Source organism: Rhinoderma darwinii, chromosome 4, assembly GCF_050947455.1.
Source record: "Rhinoderma darwinii isolate aRhiDar2 chromosome 4, aRhiDar2.hap1, whole genome shotgun sequence".
Classification (NCBI taxonomy): domain Eukaryota; kingdom Metazoa; phylum Chordata; class Amphibia; order Anura; family Rhinodermatidae; genus Rhinoderma; species Rhinoderma darwinii.
In genome coordinates this window covers 6,110,766-6,131,267 of record NC_134690.1, presented here as the reverse complement: position 1 = coordinate 6,131,267, position 20,502 = coordinate 6,110,766, and the positions used below count along the sequence as shown (strand labels likewise).

The 20,502-nt window shown below is 48.1% G+C and overlaps 1 protein-coding gene across 6 annotated transcripts in view; it reads left to right on the top strand.

The window, feature by feature from the left end:
- The window catches only part of LOC142759001 (dystrobrevin beta-like), a 180,954-nt gene that overhangs the window by 38,264 nt on the left and 122,188 nt on the right, over positions 1-20,502 (top strand). For all 6 annotated transcript variants that reach the window (XR_012883039.1, XR_012883037.1, XR_012883036.1 and 3 more), the window contains 4 exons: positions 3,748-3,902; positions 10,511-10,616; positions 11,254-11,420; positions 15,066-15,190. Coding sequence is in view for 1 of the 6 variants with exons in the window: in XM_075860782.1 (XP_075716897.1) it covers positions 3,748-3,902; positions 10,511-10,616; positions 11,254-11,420; positions 15,066-15,190 (553 nt within the window). In the remaining 5 variants the exon portion in view is untranslated. The remainder of the gene's footprint in view (positions 1-3,747; positions 3,903-10,510; positions 10,617-11,253; positions 11,421-15,065; positions 15,191-20,502) is intronic.

Genomic DNA, 20,502 nt, shown 5'->3' with positions numbered 1-20,502 from the left:
TATAAGACCACTCACCGGCCCCCTCAGTCCCAGCCGCACTTCTTATAAGTCTACTGGGGGGGGCGCTCTCAACCACTCAACTTAGGGGGGCAGTGGGTGCCAATAGATGCTCTGTCTCTTTAAGTGACGCCGTTACAGCAGGTCCTATACTCCAGTCACATCCAGAGCAGAGCTCCTCTTTTATTTAAGATTTCATATCTAAATATAATCACAACATAGAAAACTGAAACTTTTGTGAATCTTTGACTTCCATTGTATTTTACTGATTCCGCGTTACATCATATACTCCAGTCACATCCAGAGCTGCGTTAAGGCACGTCTTTGTCTAAATCTTTTATGCTGTTTCTGAATGACATCATGTCTTATACTCCAGTTCTCTGCATTCTGCTGGTTGCCACTTGGAATCCGTCAGCACAGCGCTGACAGACACACCCGTACTTGGCTCAGCCGAGATCCCATAATGCACTGCACGAGGCTACATTGCGTTGTGGGAGACCTATTTGTTTTAAACATAGGATCATTGTCATAAATAATTGTTCAGTGTCTGGTGTAAACACCCACCGTACATCACAGCGGATCATCCCTGACCGAACATGAGTTTTTGGGGCCTGAGAGATGGAAGGAAATCAACATAATTGTGAATGCAGCTCTGGATGTGACTGGAGTATAGGACTTGATGTAAATCTGGATCAGTTAAGCCAAGAATTCACAAAGTTACTCTATATATATATATATATATATATATATATATATACACAGTGGAGTCACGTTATTATGACCACCTCTTACGTCCGATGTCGGCAGCGTGTAGCCCATGAAGTGATGTATGGTGGGTATATAAGGGGTGCGGTGGGCTTGGTGGGTATATAAGGGGTGCGGTGGGCTTGGTGGGTATATAAGGGGTGCGGTGGGCTTGGTGGGTATATAAGGGGTGCGGCGGGCTTGGTGGGTATATAAGGGGTGCGGCGGGCTTGGTGGGTATATAAGGGGTGCGGTGGGTATATAAGGGGTGCGGTGGGCTTCGTGGGTATATAAGGGGTGCGGTGGGTATATAAGGGGTGCGGCGGGCTTGGTGGGTATATAAGGGGTGCGGCGGGCTTGGTGGGTATATAAGGGGTGCGGCAGGCTTGGTGGGTATATAAGGGGTGCGGCGGGCTTGGTGGGTATATAAGGGGTGCGGTGGGCTTGGTGGGTATATAAGGGGTGCGGTGGGCTTGGTGGGTATATAAGGGGTGCGGCAGGCTTGGTGGGTATATAAGGGGTGCGGCGGCATGGTGGGTATATAAGGGGTGCGGCGGGCTTGGTGGATATATAAGGGGTGCGGTGGGCTTGGTGGGTATATAAGGGGTGCGGTGGGCTTGGTGGGTATATAAGGGGTGCGGTGGCCTTGGTGGGTATATAAGGGGTGCGGCGGGCTTGGTGGGTATATAAGGGGTGCGGTGGGCTTGGTGGGTATATAAGGGGTGCGGCGGCGTGGTGGGTATATAAGGGGTGCGGCGGGCTTGGTGGATATATAAGGGGTGCGGTGGGCTTGGTGGGTATATAAGGGGTGCGATGGGTATATAAGGGGTGCGGTGGGTATATAAGGGGTGCGGTGGGCTTGGTGGGTATATAAGGGGTGCGGCAGGCTTGGTGGGTATATAAGGGGTGCGGCGGGCTTGGTGGATATATAAGGGGTGCGGTGGGCTTGGTGGGTATATAAGGGGTGCGATGGGTATATAAGGGGTGCGGTGGGTATATAAGGGGTGCGGCGGGCTTGGTGGGTATATAAGGGGTACGGCGGGCTTGGTGGGTATATAAGGGGTGCGGCGGGCTTGGTGGGTATATAAGGGGTGCGGCAGGCTTGGTGGGTATATAAGGGGTGCGGCGGGCTTGGTGGGTATATAAGGGGTGCGGCAGGCTTGGTGGGTATATAAGGGGTGCGGCGGCGTGGTGGGTATATAAGGGGTGCGGCGGGCTTGGTGGATATATAAGGGGTGCGGTGGGCTTGGTGGGTATATAAGGGGTGCGATGGGTATATAAGGGGTGCGGTGGGTATATAAGGGGTGCGGTGGGCTTGGTGGGTATATAAGGGGTGCGGTGGGCTTGGTGGGTATATAAGGGGTGCGGTGGGTATATAAGGGGTGCGGTGGGCTTGGTGGGTATATAAGGGGTGCGGTGGGCTTGGTGGGTATATTAGGGGTGCGGTGGGCTTGGTGGGTATATAAGGGGTGCGGTGGGTATATAAGGGGTGCGGTGGGTATATAAGGGGTGCGGTGGGCTTGGTGGGTATATAAGGGGTGCGGTGGGTATATAAGGGGTGCGGTGGGCTTGGTGGGTATATAAGGGGTGCGGTGGGCTTGGTGGGTATATTAGGGGTGCGGTGGGCTTGGTGGGTATATAAGGGGTGCGGTGGGTATATAAGGGGTGCGGTGGGCTCGGTGGGTCTACAAGGGGTGCGGTGGGCTCGGTGGGTATATCAGGGGTGGGATCGGCCGTCTGATCACATATCACTCGTTGTCATGGGTAACGGGTGATTTATCAGAGTTGGGCTGATTATCGGCTTCCGGCCCGGGGTGTCGGTATTTCTCACAGAGCGCAGTGTGTGAACTGTTCTCGTGCTGCTGTGGTGACCGTGTATCGTGAGTGGAGAGATGGCGCCGATTGGAATAACCAACGTGGAAACTGCGGGGCGCCACTGATGTGAGAGGTGAACGCCGGCTAGGAAGATGCGCGAGGAACGAGACGCTACAGAGGAGAAGCTCACCGAGAAAATCACCCAGGGGGGCGATCAGACGTGCGTCCAATACAACAGCGAACCCGACTGCGTGTGGGGGTCCGGAGGAGACGGGCGGTCACCGCTCCTATGTAACAAAGGGCAGCGGAAATAAAGGCTTCACTTTGCGCGGCAGGATCGGGCCACCGATGATTGGTAAAGGGTCGTCTTCTCCGATGAGTCACATTTCCTGCTTCATGGAACGGATGGACGTTGGCGCCTCAGGAGAGAAACATCAGAGAACAAACACCCGGCAGCCATTGCTGGAGGAACACGAGCCGGGGGCGGCGACGTTATGGGCGGGGGATGTTCTCATGGCGTCTGGGGTCACTCATCCATGTGGACGGCTCTGATCTGATTTGGGTGTGAATCCATCGTTGCAGATCACGTCCCCCCCTACATGCTGATTGTCTTACACGGGGCAGATGGAATCTTCCAGCGAGACAATGCGACAAGTCACACGGCTATAAATGTCCGACAGGAAGACTCCGACCAAGACCCCCAAGTACCTCCCCGGCCCCTAATTCTCCAGACTGGAACCCAACTGCGCGTCTGCGGGACCTCAATTGTCCTGTTCGCTCTATGGACCCCCACCCCCTCCAGGAAATGTGCGATGTTCTGCAGTCAGCGGCGCCACATACCGGAGACCACCGAGCAAAACCTTATTGATCACCCCCCGCCCGTCTAGCGCTGTCCGGGCTGCACACGGCGGTCACTCTGGATATTTCCTGCTGGTCATAATAATGGGACTCCACTGTGTATTTAGATATAAACTGGATGCTCACAGTAGGAGCTCTGCTTAAATGCAGCTTTATATGTGACTGGAGTAGACAATCTGATTTGTATAGACAGTAGAGTGTTGTTATTGACACCCGGTTACCAGGAGGGGGCGTACTAACATCACTGTGTACTGTAGGTGGTTGGGGAGGTTCTGGTACGTTACGGTCACAGATCGCCACTGATCCCGGTTCCCCCGCTCTTGTGTCCTCCAGATATCTTCTCCCAGGTGTCTGACTGCAGTGGTTTCATGGTCTTCATGAAGTTTGACCAGTTCCTGAGGGAAGTGTTGAAGCTTCCGACCACAGTGTTCGAGGGCCCGTCCTTCGGCTATACGGAGCACTCAGCGCGGTCCTGCTTCCCACCGCAGGTAATGGGACTGGGAGCGTTATAATATTATTAATGACGGGACAATAGAAACATTTCATTGTCAGCAGTTACCAATCCCCCCCCCCCCCTAGTAAGTACAAGTCACTGAGTCCGGCTCTTCAATCTCCCATGTGTCTGGAGAAGCTGGGTGACGGGCAGTACAGCAACCCCAGAGGTTGTCACCCAGCTTCTCCAGACACATGGAAGGTGAACCCACTTACTAATGTCACGATATACCCCCAGCCTTCATATTACTAATATCACGATACAGCCCCAGCCTTCATATTACTAATATCACGATACACCCCCAGCCTTCATATTACTAATGTCACAATACACCCCCAGCCTTCATATTACTAATGTCACGATACACCCCCAGCCTTCATATTACTAATGTCATGATATACCCCCAGCCTTCATATTACTAATGTCATGATATACCCCCAGCCTTCATATTACTAATATCACGATACACCCCCAGCCTTCATATTACTAATATCACGATATACCCCAGCCTTCATATTACTAATATCACGATACACCCCAGCCTTCATATTACTAATGTGACGATACACCCCCAGCCATTATATTGCTAATGTCATGATATATCCCCAGCCTTCATATTACTAATGTCACGATACACCCCCAGCCTTCATATTACTAATGTCACGATACACACCCAGCCATTATATTGCTAATGTCATGATATATCCCCAGCCTTCATATTACTAATGTCACGATACACCCCCAGCCTTCATATTACTAATGTCACGATACACCCCCAGCCTTCATATTACTAATGTCACGATACACCCCCAGCCTTCATATTACTAATGTCACGATACACCCCCAGCCTTCATATTACTAATGTCACGATACACCCGCAGCCTTCATATTACTAATGTCACGATACACTCCCACCCTTCATATTACTAATGTCACGATACACCCCCAGCCTTCATATTACTAATGTCACGATACACCCCAGCCTTCATATTACTAATGTCACGATATACCCCCAGCCTTCATATTACTAATATCACAATACACCCCAGCCTTCATATTACTAATATCACGATATACCCCCAGCCTCCATATTACTAATATCACGATACACCCCCATCCTTCATATTACTAATGTCACGATACACCCCCATCCTTCATATTACTAATGTCACGATACACTCCCAACCTTCATATTACTAATGTCACGATACACCCCAGCCTTCATATTACTAATGTCACGATATACCCCCAGCCTTCATATTACTAATATCACGATACACCCCCAGCCTTCATATTACTAATATCGTGATACACTCCCAGCCTTCATATTACTAATGTCACGATACACCCCAGCCTTCATATTACTAATTTCACGATATACCCCCAGCCTTCATATTACTAATATTACGATACACCCCCAGCCTTCATATTACTAATATCACGATATACCCCCAGCCTCCATATTACTAATATCACGATACACCCCCAGCCTGAATATTACTAATGTGACGATACACCCCCAGCCATTATATTGCTAATGTCATGATATATCCCCAGCCTTCATATTACTAATGTCACGATACACCCCCAGCCTTCATATTACTAATGTCACGATACACCCCCAGCCTTCATATTACTAATGTCACGATACACCCCCATCCTTCATATTACTAATGTCACGATACACCCCCAGCCTTCATATTACTAATGTCACGATACACCCCAGCCTTCATATTACTAATGTCACGATATACCCACAGCCTTCATATTACTAATATCACGATACACCCCCAGCCTTCATATTACTAATATCGTGATACACCCCAGCCTTCATATTACTAATATCACGATACACCCCCCGCCTTCATATTACTAATGTCACGATACACCCCCAGCCTTCCTATTACTAATATCACGATACACCCCCAGCCTTCATATTACTAATGTCACGATACACCCCCAGCCTTCCTATTACTAATGTCACGATACACCCCCAGCCTTCATATTACTAATATCACGATACACCCCCAGCCTTCATATTACTAATGTCACGATACACCCCCAGCCTTCATATTATTAATGTCACGATACACCCCCAGCCTTCATATTATTAATGTCACGATACACCCCCAGCCTTCATATTACTAATGTCACGATACACCCCCAGCCTTCCTATTACTAATGTCACGATACACCCCCAGCCTTCATATTACTAATATCACGATACACCCCCAGCCTTCATATTACTAATGTCACGATACACCCCCAGCCTTCATATTACTAATGTCACGATACACCCCCAGCCTTCATATTATTAATATCACGATACACCCCCAGCCTTCATATTATTAATATCACGATACACCCCCAGCCTTCATATTACTAATGTCACGATACACCCGCAGCCTTCATATTACTAATGTCACGATACACCCCCAGCCTTCATATTACTAATGTCACGATACACCCCCACCCTTCATATTACTAATGTCACGATACACCCCCAGCCTTCATATTACTAATGTCACGATACACCCCAGCCTTCATATTACTAATGTCACGATATACCCCCAGCCTTCATATTACTAATATCACAATACACCCCAGCCTTCATATTACTAATATCACGATATACCCCCAGCCTCCATATTACTAATATCACGATACACCCCCATCCTTCATATTACTAATGTCACGATACACCCCCAGCCTTCATATTACTAATATCACAATACACCCCAGCCTTCATATTACTAATATCACGATATACCCCCAGCCTCCATATTACTAATATCACGATACACCCCCATCCTTCATATTACTAATGTCACGATACACCCCCAGCCTTCATATTACTAATGTCACGATACACTCCCAACCTTCATATTACTAATGTCACGATATACCCCCAGCCTTCATATTACTAATATCACGATACACCCCCAGCCTTCATATTACTAATATCGTGATACACTCCCAGCCTTCATATTACTAATGTCACGATACACCCCAGCCTTCATATTACTAATTTCACGATATACCCCCAGCCTTCATATTACTAATATTACGATACACCCCCAGCCTTCATATTACTAATATCACGATATACCCCCAGCCTCCATATTACTAATATCACGATACACCCCCAGCCTGAATATTACTAATGTGACGATACACCCACAGCCATTATATTGCTAATGTCATGATATATCCCCAGCCTTCATATTACTAATGTCACGATACACCCCCAGCCTTCATATTACTCATGTCACGATACACCCCCAGCCTTCATATTACTAATGTCACGATACACCCCCATCCTTCATATTACTAATGTCACGATACACCCCCAGCCTTCATATTACTAATGTCACGATACACCCCAGCCTTCATATTACTAATGTCACGATATACCCGCAGCCTTCATATTACTAATATCACGATACACCCCCAGCCTTCATATTACTAATATCGTGATACACCCCAGCCTTCATATTACTAATATCACGATACACCCCCCGCCTTCATATTACTAATGTCACGATACACCCCCAGCCTTCCTATTACTAATGTCACGATACACCCCCAGCCTTCATATTACTAATATCACGATACACCCCCAGCCTTCATATTACTAATGTCACGATACACCCCCAGCCTTCATATTATTAATATCACGATACACCCCCAGCCTTCATATTACTAATGTCACGATACACCCCCAGCCTTCATATTACTAATGTCACGATACACCCCCATCCTTCATATTACTAATGTCACGATATACCCCCAGCCTTCATATTACTAATATCACCCCAGCCTTCATATTACTAATATCACGATACACCCCCAGCCTTCATATTACTAATGTCACGATACACCCCTATCCTTCATATTACTAATGTCACGATACACCCCCAGCCTTCATATTACTAATGTCATGATATATCCCCAGCCTTCATATTACTAATATCACGATATACCCCCAGCCTTCATATTACTAATATCACGATACACCCCCAGCCTTCATATTACTAATGTCACGATACACCCCCAGCCTTCATATTACTAATGTCACGATACACCCCCAGCCTTCATATTACTAATGTCACGATACACCCCCAGCCTTCATATTACTAATGTCACGATAAACCCCCAGCCTTCATATTACTAATGTCACGATACAGCCCCAGCCTTCATATTACTAATGTCACGATACACCCCCAGCCTTCATATTACTAATGTCACGATACACTCCCAGCCTTCATATTACTAATGTCATGATATGCCCCCAGCCTTCATATTACTAATATCACGATTTACCCCCAGCCTTCATATTACTAATGTCACGATATACCCCCAGCCTTCATATTACTAATGTCACGATAAACCCCCAGCCTTCATATTACTAATGTCACGATACACCCCCAGCCTTCATATTACTAATGTCACGATACACCCCCAGCCTTCATATTACTAATGTCACGATACACCCCCAGCCTTCATATTACTAATGTCACGATACACCCCCAGCCATCATATTACTAATGTCACGATACACTCCCAGCCTTCATATTACTAATGTCACGATACACCCCCAGCCTTCATATTACTAATGTCACGATATACCCCCAGCCTTCATATTACTAATGTCATGATATACCCCCAGCCTTCATATTACTAATGTCATGATACACCCCCAGCCTTCATATTACTAATGTCATGATATACCCCCAGCCTTCATATTACTAATGTCATGATATACCCCCAGCCTTCATGTTACTAATGTCATGATACACCCCAGCCTTCATATTACTAATGTCATGATACACCCCAGCCTTCATATTACTAATGTCATGATACACCCCAGCCTTCATATTACTAATGTCATGATATACCCCCAGCCTTCATGTTACTAATGTCATGATACACCCCAGCCTTCATATTACTAATGTCATGATACACCCCAGCCTTCATATTACTAATGTCATGATATACCCCCAGCTAAGTTTAATGATAAGATCCTGAGTTGTGTATTTTGCTGCATGTCCAGTATGCTTTCCAGGGCTGAGACTTATTACTGGTATATATTTATTTCCGCTCCCGTTTATCGGCACCGCAGCAGCCGCCGCCACTCTAGACCAGGGGCTTAACTAGGAAAGACTGGGCCCCATAGCAAACTTTAGACTGGGCCCCCCTCCCCTGGGTGCCATTCACAGCCCCCCCTTGTATATAGTGCCCCCCTGTAGATTGTGCCATACAGCCTCCCTGTAGATAGTGTCTCACCCCCTTGTAGAGAGTGCCCTCTCTTGTAGAAAATGCTATACAACCCCGCTGTAGCTAGTGCCCCTCCCCCGTGTAGATAGCACCATACAGCCCCCCCCCCCAAACAAATAAAACAAAAAAACTTTATCCTCACCTAGGCCCCGTTCCCGCGAAAAATGGAGCTGTTCCAAACAATCAACGCTGACGGGATCCTTGCGTAGGCCGGTGTGACCCAGTGACGTCATCGCGCCATCCTGCACAGGGATCCTGACCCTTCACCTGATAGGCTGCAGGCTGAACGTGGCTTGTAGCCTAGCAAACGTCAGATTAGGGAACAAATGTGACGTCGCTACCGCTTTAGCAGCCATATCGGATGCTAGCGGTAGCGACGGCGGGCATGAGGGGGCCCATGCTGGCGGGCGGCACAGGCTCCCTCATGCCGCGGGCCCCGTATCAGCCGCTTTGGCTGCTATAGCCTGACATCGTCTTCTGCTCTGGCTCTCCTTATTCACTGTTGGGATTGATCGCCATCTGCTGGCCATAGGAGGGATGACACCAGAAATAAAACTTTGTGTATTAAAGGGCTAGTCCCTTCTAATATGTTATGACATATAACGAGGATATTACGATCGGCGATGGTCCAATCACTAGAACTGCCACTGACCACAAGAACGAGGCCCGATTGGCTCCTTCTTTTCACGGATGGCGCTCCCAGGTGGCTCGGGATCGGTGATGGCCTCGACAGGCAGACCCCCACCGATCAGTAACTGAGAGTATTACTTTGCATCACCATCATGGGAATACCCCTTTAATAAACAGGGGTCTTATGTACACTACATGCTTATGTGGTCCTTGAGTGCAGATGTGGGGGCCCCAAGCTGTACAGGGGTCTTATGTACACTAGTCCATGAACACAGTGGGGGGAGGTTTAGTGCAGCAGTTGCTCATAGCAAATAATGTTCCAAGGGAAACTGCTACAATGTATCGGTGCAGGTAAAATGTATCAGTCTGAATCCAGTGTAGACGGGATACATTGTAACAAGCCCAGAAAGGTTAGGTCAAGGTGTGTTTTCAACCTCTGCCGTTTCAATTCACTGACTGCAAGCAAAGGTCTTGAAAACAGGTGTTATTACATGCTGATTAATGGTTTATTTACAGGGGACTGGACGGGACCTTTATTATCGTGACCCTGATAGACAGGAAGGTCCATATCGATAATGACATGAGGGGGGGGGGGGGCTGGGGGTGTGGCCCTGTGATTATTCCCGGGGGCGGGGCTGCTGCTCGGTAGAGGGGGCGTCACTTTCCGGCGCTGTAATTCCATCTCGTGTCTTGTAGAAGAAGATCGCCCTGAACATGTTTCTAGACACCATCATGGCCGACCCCCCTCCGCAGTGCCTCGTCTGGTTACCCCTCATGCATCGTCTCGCCCATGTAGAAAATGGTGAGTAGTGTGTGTGCTGGAACTGATCATTGCTGACAATACTCTGTGCTGCTGTGGTGCTCCTACTGTATTCAAATAATATATTTTCTTTTATGGGGAAACTAACCCAATATCATCAGTTCATTCTCTGTCTTTTCCATACTACATGGGGCCCCTCGCTCTTCTTCCATACTACATGGGGCCCTTTGCTCTTCCATACGCCATGTGACCCCTCGCACTTCTTCCATACTCCATGTGACCCCTCGCCCTTCTTCCATACTGCATGTGGCCCCTCGCTCTTCTTCCATACTCCATGTGGCCCCTCGCCCTTCTTCCATACTCCATGTGGCCCCTCGCTCTTCTTCCATACTCCATGTGGCCCCTCGCTCTTCTTCCATACTCCATGTGGCCCCTCGCCCTTCTTCCATACTCCATGTGGCCCCTCACTACTGGGTGTGGCTCCTCACCCTGCCTCGGCTCCTCCCCTGATCACTGATGGGTGTGGCTCCTCACCCTGCCTCCGCTCCTCCCCTGATCACTACTGGGTGTGGCTCCTCACCCTGCCTCGGCTCCTCCCCTGATCACTGATGGGTGTGGCTCCTCACCCTGCCTCGGCTCCTCCCCTGATCACTGTAACCCCTTCTCTCCCTGTCCACAGTCTTCCACCCTGTGGAGTGTTCCTTCTGCCGCTGTGAGAGTATGATGGGTTTCCGCTATCGCTGCCAGCAGTGCCACAATTACCAGCTGTGCCAGAACTGCTTCTGGAGAGGTCAGGCCAACGGGCCCCACAGCAACCAGCATCAGATGAAGGAGCACTCCTCCTGGGTGAGTACTCCGCCGCTGCGCCCCTCCCCCTCACACACCAAACAAGCGGGTGGGGGGGGGGCATCAGCCGTTTATTGTTTTATTAGTGCATCCAGCATTGGGGGCCACATGAGACTCTGGGCCCCGTGCATGTGGCTCCCTCGCTGTTATCAGCTGCGGATACTGTGTGTTAACGACATATCAGGAGGCGGAGACTCAGACGTCAAATCCGCAGAAAGAGTTAATAAGACCCCGGGAGTCGTATAATATAACAGTCACATGTCACCGGGGCACACATTATATCATTTATATTTTATCTGCAGCAACTGAGGTGTGGATGATGTTCTGCAGCAGCTGAGGTGTGAATGATGATATTCTGCAGCAGCTGAGGTGTATGATGATGTTCTGCAGCAGCTGTGGTGTGAATGATGATGTTCTGCAGCAGCTGTAGTGTGTATGATGAGGTTCTGCAGCAGCTATGGTGTGTATGATGAGGTTCTGCAGCAGCTGTGGTGTGTATGATGAGGTTCTGCAGCAGCTGTGGTGTGTATGATGAGGTTCTGCAGCAGCTGAGGTGTGGATGATGGGTTATGTGGCAGCTGTGGTGTTTAATGATCTGCGGCAGCTGAGGTGTGTATGATGATCTGCGGCAGCTGAGGTGTGTATGATGATCTGCAGCAGCTGTGGTGTGTATGATGAGGTTCTGCAGCAGCTGTGGTGTGGATGATGTTCTGCAGCAGCTGAGGTGTGGATGATGTTCTGCAGCAGCTGAGGTGTGTATGATGATCTGCAGCAGCTGAGGTGTGTATGATGATCTGCAGCAGCTGTGGTGTGTATGATGAGGTTCTGCAGCAGCTGAGGTGTGGATGATGATCTGCAGCAGCTGTGGTGTGTATGATGAGGTTCTGCAGCAGCTGAGGTGTGGATGATGATCTGCAGCAGCTGTGGTGTGTATGATCTGCGGCAGCTGAGGTGTGGATGATGATGTTCTGCAGCAGCTGTGGTGTGGATGATGTTCTGCAGCAGCTGAGGTGTGTATGATGAGGTTCTGCAGCAGCTGTGGTGTGGATGATGTTCTGCAGCAGCTGAGGTGTGGATGATGTTCTGCAGCAGCTGAGGTGTGTATGATGTAGCGGCTGAAGAACCTCTTTACAGAGAGATGCAGCACTTCAGTCAGTAAGTTGACACAGGAGAACTGATCTGTGAGAGGCAAGTAATAATCAGTGTCAGCGTGTATGTAGCGCCGCTTATCTCTGTATAATGATCAGGTTTTGACATCCGCATGTGATGAGATATATATATACTGTATATTTTACAGAACCTTTTCATTGGTGTGTATTATAATCCTGATAATCTAGTGCTCAGTGTGCGGGGTCAGGACCAGGATGGTGTAGTGTTATCCAGTGATACATAATAAAATTCTCCACTAGGGGGAGCTCACTGAAGATTTATTGCTGAGATCAGTGGGAGTTGCAGTATGCAGTGAGCGCCCTCTAGTGGTTGCTTATCATGTAACGCTATGCAGGGGCTTTGGAGCTGTGTATCAGACATTGCTGCGAGTATAAAGATATATATAATGATAGTGATGAGCTCCGGATGATGGAGCTGTATACATAGACATGAAGCCCGGGTGGTTGTGCACATTACAGGATGTCGTGTTCTTGTATAATCCTCCGCTTCTCTCTATTATTAACGTTCTCCAGATTCATCTTTTGTATCCGAGGAACATTTCATGTGAATATTGTGTGGAGAACAACATGCTGTGCGAGCGGCTCGCAGGGTCAGGGACACTTGTCACAGGAGAGATCATAGACGAGCAGGCGCCGCTGCTCAACATGCCGCCACTGTCTCTGCTTACACAAATTGTCTACACCATGCAGCCATGGTTAACCCTGCGTGGTGCAGCCATATATAGTTATAGTCGTCCCTCCCAATCAGCTGCTTGACAATCTTCTCTGTGGTCGCTCAATCTTCCCCTTCTCTGCGGTGGGTCGTGCTTTCCCAACTCTGTGGTTGCTCATTCTTTCCCTTCTCCGTGGTTGGTCATCCTTTCCCTTCTTCATGGTCACTCCTCCTTTCCCTTCTACACGGTTGCTCGTCCTTCCCCCTTCTCCGTGGTGGTTCATCCTTTCCCTTCGAGGCCACATGTCCTTCCCGTTCTCAGAGGTCGCTCGTCCTTTCCCTTCTCCGAGGCAGCGTGTCCTTTCCCTTCTCTGCGGTCGCTCGTCCTTTCCCTTCTCCGAGGCAGCGTGTCCTTTCCCTTCTCTGCGGTCGCTCGTCCTTTCCCTTCTCTGCGGTCGCTCGTCCTTTCCCTTCTCTGCGGTCGCTCGTCCTTTGCCTTCCCTGCGGTCGCTCGTCCTTTCCCTTCTCTGCGGTCGCTCGTCCTTTCCCTTCCCTGCGGTCGCTCGTCCTTTCCCTTCCCTGCGGTCGCTCGTCCTTTCCCTTCTCTGCGGTCGCTCGTCCTTTCCCTTCTCTGCCGTCGCTCGTCCTTTCCCTTCCCTGCGGTCGCTCGTCCTTTCCCTTCTCTGCGGTCGCTCGTCCTTTCCCTTCTCTGCCGTCGCTCGTCCTTTCCCTTCCCTGCCGTCGCTCGTCCTTTCCCTTCCCAGCCGTCGCTCGTCCTTTCCCTTCTCTGCGTTCGCTCGTCCTTTCCCTTCTCTGCGGTCGCTCGTCCTTTCCCTTCCCTGCGGTCGCTCGTCCTTTCCCTTCTCTGCGGTCGCTCGTCCTTTCCCTTCTCTGCGGTCGCTCGTCCTTTCCCTTCCCTGCGGTCGCTCGTCCTTTCCCTACTCTGCGGTCGCTCGTCCTTTCCCTTCTCTGCCGTCGCTCGTCCTTTCCCTTCCCTGCCGTCGCTCGTCCTTTCCCTTCCCTGCCGTCGCTCGTCCTTTCCCTTCCCTGCCGTCGCTCGTCCTTTCCCTTCCCAGCCGTCGCTCGTCCTTTCCCTTCTCTGCGGTCGCTCGTCCTTTGCCTTCCCTGCGGTCGCTCGTCCTTTCCCTTCTCTGCCGTCGCTCGTCCTTTCCCTTCTCTGCCGTCGCTCGTCCTTTCCCTTCTCTGCCGTCGCTCGTCCCTTCTCTGCCGTCGCTCGTCCTTTCCCTTCTCTGCCGTCGCTCGTCCTTTCCCTTCTCTGCCGTCGCTCGTCCTTTCCCTTCTCTGCCGTCGCTCGTCCTTTCCCTTCTCTGCCGTCGCTCGTCCTTTCCCTTCTCCGCCGTCGCTCGTCCTTTCCCTTCTCCGCCGTCGCTCGTCCTTTCCCTTCTCCGCCGTCGCTCGTCCTTTCCCTTCTCCGCCGTCGCTCGTCCTTTCCCTTCTCCGCCGTCGCTCGTCCTTTCCCTTCTCCGCCGTCGCTCGTCCTTTCCCTTCTCTGCCGTCGCTCGTCCTTTCCCTTCTCTGCCGTCGCTCGTCCTTTCCCTTCTCCGCCGTCGCTCGTCCTTTCCCTTCTCTGCGTTCGCTCCTTTCCCTTCTCTTTAGTTTCCCATCCTTCCCTTTCTTGGCCGCCTTTCCTCGGGGATTGGGCACCCACCTGGCTGCCATTATATAGTACTAGATGCATTGTTGTGGCATGTTGTGGGTTCCTGAGTTGCGCCACGTTTCCCGGCGCTGGCTTGTAGGAGGTAATAGTTGCTGTACATATAGAGGCTCCTGTGTGACATTTCCTTTCTGTCTTTCTGTCTTCAGAAGTCGCCGGCGAAGAAGTTGAGTCACGCGATCAGTAAATCTCTTGGCTGCGTTCCTAGCAGAGAGCTGCCGCATCCGGTATTTCCAGAGCCCCCAGAGAAGCCGATGGACCTCTCCCATATAGTGTGAGTACAGGACGAGTCTGGGTGCTGATACAAGGGGAAGGGGCCGATCTATGCTGACCCTTCTGCATGGTTACATCTATAGATATCTGCACAGCGGAATACCTCGATCATGTTGACCATATGCTTCCTAGCTTCTGAATAGAATACCAGAACTGCAGTGAAGACTGACACACAGGCAGGGATGAAGGAACGGGCAGGGAGGGGTTGTTTTACACATTTCTGATTTATATGTCATTCAGGTTCTGTGGAAAGTTGAGTAACACCCGTTCATGGGCAATATAATGGTTGCCATTAGTTGTGGTTGTCATCAGGCTTTTCCTTCCCCAGTCCCAGGGGCCACACACACAGGGACTCCATACACCAGATGAGCCTTGTTAGGAACGCTGGGCAAAAAAACGCAGACATTTAAAGGAACAGTCCAGTCTGGACAGAATATTGTACAGCGTTAGAGACCGTGGACGATCCGCTCTAAAAAAATGGTAATAATCTCCCATAATGCATCGTTTCCGGTTGACAAAACTTGATTTCCCAGACTTGTTGGGATGTGGCGTGATACAATGTGTGGCGTGGACAAGTCGCTACAATGTAGAAACCATCCTGTACCTATAGAAAGCCATTACACTGCGCAGCCGGACGCGGCTATGAGCGGGACGCGGCTGTGAGCGGGACGCGGCCGTGAGCGGGACGCGGCCGTGAGCGGGACGCGGCCGTGAGCGGGACGCGGCCGTGAGCGGGACAGGCATCGATGTTTGACTGCATTTATTATGTCAGTGCCTTGTGAAAGTATTCACCCCCCTCCTCCCGTCTGTGTTTTCCCTGTATTGTTTCTCTACATCCCGTATTTAAAATAACATTTCCATTCTGTTTTATGTAACGGACGTGAAAAAATAATCCAAATTGTTACAGTGGACAGAAAAAACCAACTAAAAACGGATACGTTGTGGGTAAATAAATGTGTATTCACCGCCTAAGTCTGGTCAAATGAATAACCCTCAGAAGTCACATGATTAGTGTAAGAAGGTCGCCCTGCGTGTGATCAACGTGTCACATGACGTCAGTGTAAATAATCCTGTCCTGAAAGAGTCCACAGCGCTAAGAAACACGAAGACCGAGGAGACAGGTCAGAGACAAAGTGCTGGAAAGGAGAGATCAGGGTTATAAAAAAAATATCCCAAACTGTGAACAGTGCAGCTCTGGAGTATAATACAGGATATAATTCAGGATCAGTACAGGATAAGTAATGTAATGTATGTACACCGTGACTCAACCAGCAGAATAGTGAGTGCAGCTCTGGAGTATAATACAGGATATAATTCAGGATCAGTACAGGATAAGTAATGTAATGTATGTACACAGTGACTCCACCAGCAGAATAGTGAGTGCAGCTCTGGAGTATAATACAGGATGTAACTCAGGATCAGTACAGGATAAGTAATGTAATGTATGTACACAGTGACTCCACCAGCAGAATAGTGAGTGCAGCTCTGGAGTATAATACAGGATATAATTCAGGATCAGTACAGGATAAGTAATGTAATGTATGTACACAGTGACTCCACCAGCAGAATAGTGAGTGCAGCTCTGGAGTATAATACAGGACATAACTCAGGATCAGTACAGGATAAGTAATGTATGTACACAGTGACTCCACCAGCAGAATAGTGAGTGCAGCTCTGGAGTATAATACAGGATATAATTCAGGATCAGTACAGGATAAGTAATGTAATGTATGTACACAGTGACTCCACCAGCAGAATAGTGAGTGCAGCTCTGGAGCATAATACAGGATGTAACTCAGGATCAGTACAGGATAAGTAATGTAATGTATGTACACAGTGACTCCACCAGCAGAATAGTGAGTGCAGCTCTGGAGTATAATACAGGATATAACTCAGGATCAGTACAGGATAAGTAATGTAATGTATGTACACAGTGACTACACCAGCAGAATAGTGAGTGCAGCTCTGGAGCATAATACAGGATGTAACTCAGGATCTGTACAGGATAAGTAATGTAATGTATGTACACAGTGACTCCACCAGCAGAATAGTGAGTGCAGCTCTGGAGTATAATACAGGATGTAACTCAGGATCAGTACAGGATAAGTAATGTAATGTATGTACACAGTGACTCCACCAGCAGAATAGTGAGTGCAGCTCTGGAGTATAATACAGGATATATCTCAGGATAAGTACAGGATAAGTAATGTAATGTATGTACACAGTGACACCACCAGCAGAATAGTGAGTGCAGCTCTGGAGTATAATACAGGATGTAACTCAGGATCTGTACAGGATAAGTAATGTAATGTATGTACACAGTGACCCCACCAGCAGAATAGTGAGTGCAGCTCTGGAGTATAATACAGGATGTAACTCCGGATCAGTACAGGATAAGTAATGTAATGTATGTACACAGTGACTCCACCAGCAGAATAGTGAGTGCAGCTCTGGAGTATAATACAGGATATAATTCAGGATCAGTACAGGATAAGTAATGTAATGTATGTACACAGTGACTCCACCAGCAGAATAGTGAGTGCAGCTCTGGAGTATAATACAGGATGTAACTCCGGATCAGTACAGGATAAGTAATGTAATGTATGTACACAGTGACTTCACCAGCAGAATAGTGAGTGCAGCTCTGGAGTATAATACAGGATGTAACTCAGGATCAGTACAAGATAAGTAATGTAATGTATGTACAGTGACTCCACCAGCAGAATAGTGAGTGCAGCTCTGGAGTATAATATAGGATATAACTCAGGATCAGTACAGGATAAGTAATGTAATGTATGTACACAGTGACTCCACCAGCAGAATAGTGAGTGCAGCTCTGGAGTATAATACAGGATGTAACTCCGGATCAGTACAGGATAAGTAATGTAATATATGTACACAGTGACTCCACCAGCAGAATAGTGAGTGCAGCTCTGGAGTATAATATAGGATGTAACTCAGGATCAGTACAAGATAAGTAATGTATTGTATGTACACAGTGACTCCACCAGCAGAATAGTGAGTGCAGCTCTGGAGTATAATACAGGATGTAACTCAGGATCAGTACAGGATAAGTAATGTAATGTATGTACACAGTGACTCCACCAGCAGAATAGTGAGTGCAGCTCTGGAGTATAATACAGGATGTAACTCAGGATCAGTACAGGATAAGTAATGTATGTACACAGTGACTCCACCAGCAGAATAGTGAGTGCAGCTCTGGAGTATAATACAGGATGTAACTCAGGATCAGTACAGGATAAGTAATGTAATGTACACAGTGACTTCACCAGCAGAATAGTGAGTGCAGCTCTGGAGTATAATACAGGATATAACTCAGGATCAGTACAGGATAAGTAATGTAATGTATGTACACAGTGACTCCACCAGCAGAATAGTGAGTGCAGCTCTGGAGTATAATACAGGATGTAACTCAGGATCAGTACAGGATAAGTAATGTAATGTATGTACACAGTGACTCCACCAGCAGAATAGTGAGTGCAGCTCTGGAGTATAATACAGGATATAACTCAGGATCAGTACAGGATAAGTAATGTAATGTATGTACACAGTGACTCCACCAGCAGAATAGTGAGTGCAGCTCTGGAGTATAATACAGGATATAACTCAGGATCAGTACAGGATAAGTAATGTATGGACACAGTGACTCCACCAGCAGAATAGTGAGTGCAGCTCTGGAGTATAATACAGGATGTATCTCAGGATCAGTACAGGATAAGTAATGTAATGTATGTACACAGTGACTCCACCAGCAGAATAGTGAGTGCAGCTCTGGAGTATAATACAGGATATAACTCAGGATCAGTACAGGATAAGTAATGTAATGTATGTACACAGTGACTCCACCAGCAGAATAGTGAGTGCAGCTCTGGAGTATAATACAGGATGTAACTCAGGATCAGTACAGGATAAGTAATGTATGTACACAGTGACTCCACCAGCAGAATAGTGAGTGCAGCTCTGGAGTATAATACAGGCTATAACTCAGGATCAGTACAGGATATGTAATGTATGTACACAGTGACTCCACCAGCAGAATAGTGAGTGCAGCTCTGGAGTATAATACAGGATGTAACTCAGGATCAGTACAGGATATGTAATGTATGTACACAGTGACTCCACCAGCAGAATAGTGAGTGCAGCTCTGGAGTATAATACAGGATGTAACTCAGGATCAGTACAGGATAAGTAATGTAATGTATGTACACAGTGACTCCACCAGCAGAATAGTGAGTGCAGCTCTGGAGTATAATACAGGATATAACTCAGGATCAGTACAGGATAAGTAATGTATGGACACAGTGACTCCACCAGCAGAATAGTGAGTGCAGCTCTGGAGTATAATACAGGATGTAACTCAGGATCAGTACAGGATAAGTAATGTAATGTATGTACACAGTGACTCCACCAGCAGAATAGTGAGTGCAGCTCTGGAGTATAATACAGGATATAACTCAGGATCAGTACAGGATAAGTAATGTAATGTATGTACACAGTGACTCCACCAGCAGAATAGTGAGTGCAGCTCTGGAGTATAATACAGGATGTAACTCAGGATCAGTACAGGATAAGTAATGTATGTACACAGTGACTCCACCAGCAGAATAGTGAGTGCAGCTCTGGAGTATAATACAGGCTATAACTCAGGATCAGTACAGGATATGTAATGTATGTACACAGTGACTCCACCAGCAGAATAGTGAGTGCAGCTCTGGAGTATAATACAGGATGTAACTCAGGATCAGTACAGGATATGTAATGTATGTACACAGTGACTCCACCAGCAGAATAGTGAGTGCAGCTCTGGAGTATAATACAGGCTATAACTCAGGATCAGTACAGGATATGTAATGTATGTACACAGTGACTCCACCAGCAGAATAGTGAGTGCAGCTCTGGAGTATAATACAGGCTATAACTCAGGATCAGTACAGGATAAGTAATGTAATGTATGTACACAGTGACTCCACCAGCAGAATAGTGAGTGCAGCTCTGGAGTATAATACAGGATGTAACTCAGGATCAGTACAGGATAAGTAATGTATGTACACAGTGACTCCACCAGCAGAATAGTGAGTGCAGCTCTGGAGTATAATACAGGCTATAACTCAGGATCAGTACAGGATATGTAATGTATGTACACAGTGACTCCACCAGCAGAATAGTGAGTGCAGCTCTGGAGTATAATACAGGATGTAACTCAGGATCAGTACAGGATATGTAATGTATGTACACAGTGACTCCACCAGCAGAATAGTGAGTGCAGCTCTGGAGTATAATACAGGCTATAAC